This window comes from Rhincodon typus, chromosome 29 (assembly GCF_021869965.1).
Source record: "Rhincodon typus isolate 14 chromosome 29, sRhiTyp1.1, whole genome shotgun sequence".
Taxonomy (NCBI): Eukaryota; Metazoa; Chordata; class Chondrichthyes; order Orectolobiformes; family Rhincodontidae; genus Rhincodon; species Rhincodon typus.
Window position 1 is genome coordinate 14292350 of NC_063360.1, and position 2695 is coordinate 14295044.

Genomic DNA, 2695 nt, shown 5'->3' on the forward strand with positions numbered 1-2695 from the left:
GGTTCAACAAGCCTGGACTCATTTCTAACCAATAGTGTTTTGTTGATGAAAGTTCATTAGAAATGTTAAAATTAATGACATCTAAACAATTTGGGCAAAAAAAAACATTTTGAATACTGGCTCACAGCTTGATTTCAAAATTTCTTAATGGTCCAGTCCCAAATTGGAAAAAAAAATGGCTAAATTCAGCCATGATCCATGAATCAGAAACATTTTCGTGACTTGGATACACACTGCACCACTTAACAATGCCTTGAGAAAGTTTTTTTTTAATAACATGATGCAACATTCAAATACTCACCTTTATTAACCTTTCAAATATGTAGTAACAGAATAAAACACTGCCTCCTTAATTAGGATGTTTCAACAGCAATGATTATTTAATGATTTACATATTGACCAATTGCCTATGTTATTGGGCAAATAGTGATGATTTATTTAAGCTTACATATGACAAGACAATTTTGTATTCATTGCCTCAAAATTAGAGACTGGATTTTTTTATTAAATTCTTTTACAAGGTCATTTGTACCTGATTTATTGATGTCATGACATTTTAATGAGCTGTATAATTTTAGGACTAGAGGAGATGATTCAACATTTAAGTTTATTTTGTCATTTAATTAGATCATCTGTACCTCAATGACATGATCACTGTTACTGACTCCTAGCAAATGCAACTTTAAATTATTTAGAGGTCAAGCTTGGCTGTAAAGCCCTCAACTGTTAAAAGCTGGGGACTTCTATGTTCAGAAGGAATGGCAGCAGGAGAAGGCCATTTGGACACTGAAACCTGGTTCAACATCCATTAAGATCTTGTATGATCTTACTGCGGCCTTAACTCCACTTTCCTGCCTGTCACCGTATCCCTCAACCTTCTTAGGGATCAAAAATCAGTTTTTACTTAACCTTTAATATATTGAATAACCCAGACAGAAGAGAATTCCAAGCATTAATGACCCTTTGTTTTTTTCCCCACTGTGACTCCATTTTGAAGCTTGAAAATTGTTGTAACCTTTAATTGTGGATTGTGAGAGCCGGAGTCTGTTGTGGGTGGGTGGTGGGGGGGGGATTATAGCTGTTCTAATTTGGCCAGAACTCTGCCTCAGAGCATGTGACTACAAAATTTCAGCTTGTGACCCTGCTTAAGGTTCCAACCCCTGTTTTGGGAAGCCATGCTCCACAAGAAGAAATTTCTTCTCGTCTCTGTTTTAAATGGGAGAGGTTTAGGAAGGATAACATCCTTTCAGCATCTACCCTGTCGAGACACCCTCATATCTCAATAACATCACCTCTAATTCATCAAGGTTTAGAAAATGAAAGGCTTAAAGTGCTGAACCTTTCCTATAGGAGAGTCCTGTCATCCAGGAATCAGACTAGTGAAATTTCTCAGTAGTGATTCCAGCACAAAGGATATCCTTAACTAAGGAGACCAAAAGTTAATGTATAGACTAATCAATTGAAGACGAAGTGCAATGCAGAGATGTTGCCAGCACTATATGACAGCAAAAGGAGGGAAAAATAGACAAGAACAAAAACCAAGCATAATGAACAACATTTGCTTACTCATTTTCCTTTTCTATGCATGCTGAGCTTGTATTGTCTTTTCAGCTCTATCCTAAAAGTTGCATGGAATCCTGAATCATTAAAAAAAACTCCTTTAATCCTTTCAGTTAAAAGCTTTAGCACAGGAAGGAGCACCTATTTTAGACAACAAAATCTATTTGCCAAATCACAAATACCTTTTAATTAACAATGTCTTCAATTAATAAAACTGTGTTCACCAGTACGTTAATGCTGCATGTATTCTGAAAAATAGAACTTTCAGAATTTCATTAAACTGGCCAGGTTGATTTCCACTCGTGCATCAGATTCCCAAACAATACTTTCCTTCAGTTTCTATCTGATCGCAGGGGGGTACACATGACACTTTTTCCAATGGAGTTCTACAATTCAATAATGGTGTTTTTAAACAAAAATAGTATCTGACTGAATGTTGCAAATTAGCATAAGGCTCTGGAGAAGTTGCATTTGTGGGGAGTACTGTATAAATTATCAATGGGCTAACTGTTTATTGTTTTGCAGAGGGAGTAAATAGCTCAATTTGCTGCTGTGAGCTTGACAGACTGATGACGAATAAAGCACCTACTTATCACATTTTGAAGAGCTAATTAACAGCCCAGCGGGAGTACATCTGGCGATGAATGATGTTACCACAATGAATGACATGTCTACGGTTGATGATGAGTTGCTGGCTTCAACCAGTATGGATCTCAATGGGCACCCCAACTATTCAGTACCTATGGGAGCTGAGCAAAAAACTGTATTTGCATTTGTGATTTTCTTATTGGTTTTTCTGATAATCCTGGTGGTCCGATGTTTTCGGATATTGCTGGATCCCTACAGCAGGATGCCTGCTTCATCATGGTCTGATGGCAAAGATGGGCTGGAGAGGGGACAGTTTGATTATGCCTTAGTGTGAAGTCAGGAGTGAGATTCTGAAACCTTTGCCTCTGCTCAGCTGCTAATTCTCTTTTCTGTTTTAGTTTTACAAATGATTGGCTTCTTAATGTTTTGAAGGTACATTCTGGTTGAGATAAAATCTTTCTTGAGCTTGCATCACTATCTAGGTACAGTCTCTTTCTTGGGCTTGCTAGCAGTGTTTGAACTCACTGATACATGTGGTGTAATGCAA

At 37.3% G+C, this 2695-nt stretch overlaps 1 protein-coding gene across 1 annotated transcript; it reads left to right on the forward strand.

Annotated features, from left to right (window-relative positions):
- The first annotated feature begins 2200 nt into the window (after window positions 1–2200).
- On the forward strand, window positions 2201–2482 carry LOC109916503 (cortexin-1-like). Its single transcript, XM_048613967.1, has one exon. The coding sequence runs from the start codon at window positions 2201–2203 to the stop codon at window positions 2480–2482; it is 282 nt and encodes a 93-aa protein (XP_048469924.1).
- The last annotated feature ends 213 nt before the right edge of the window (window positions 2483–2695 follow it).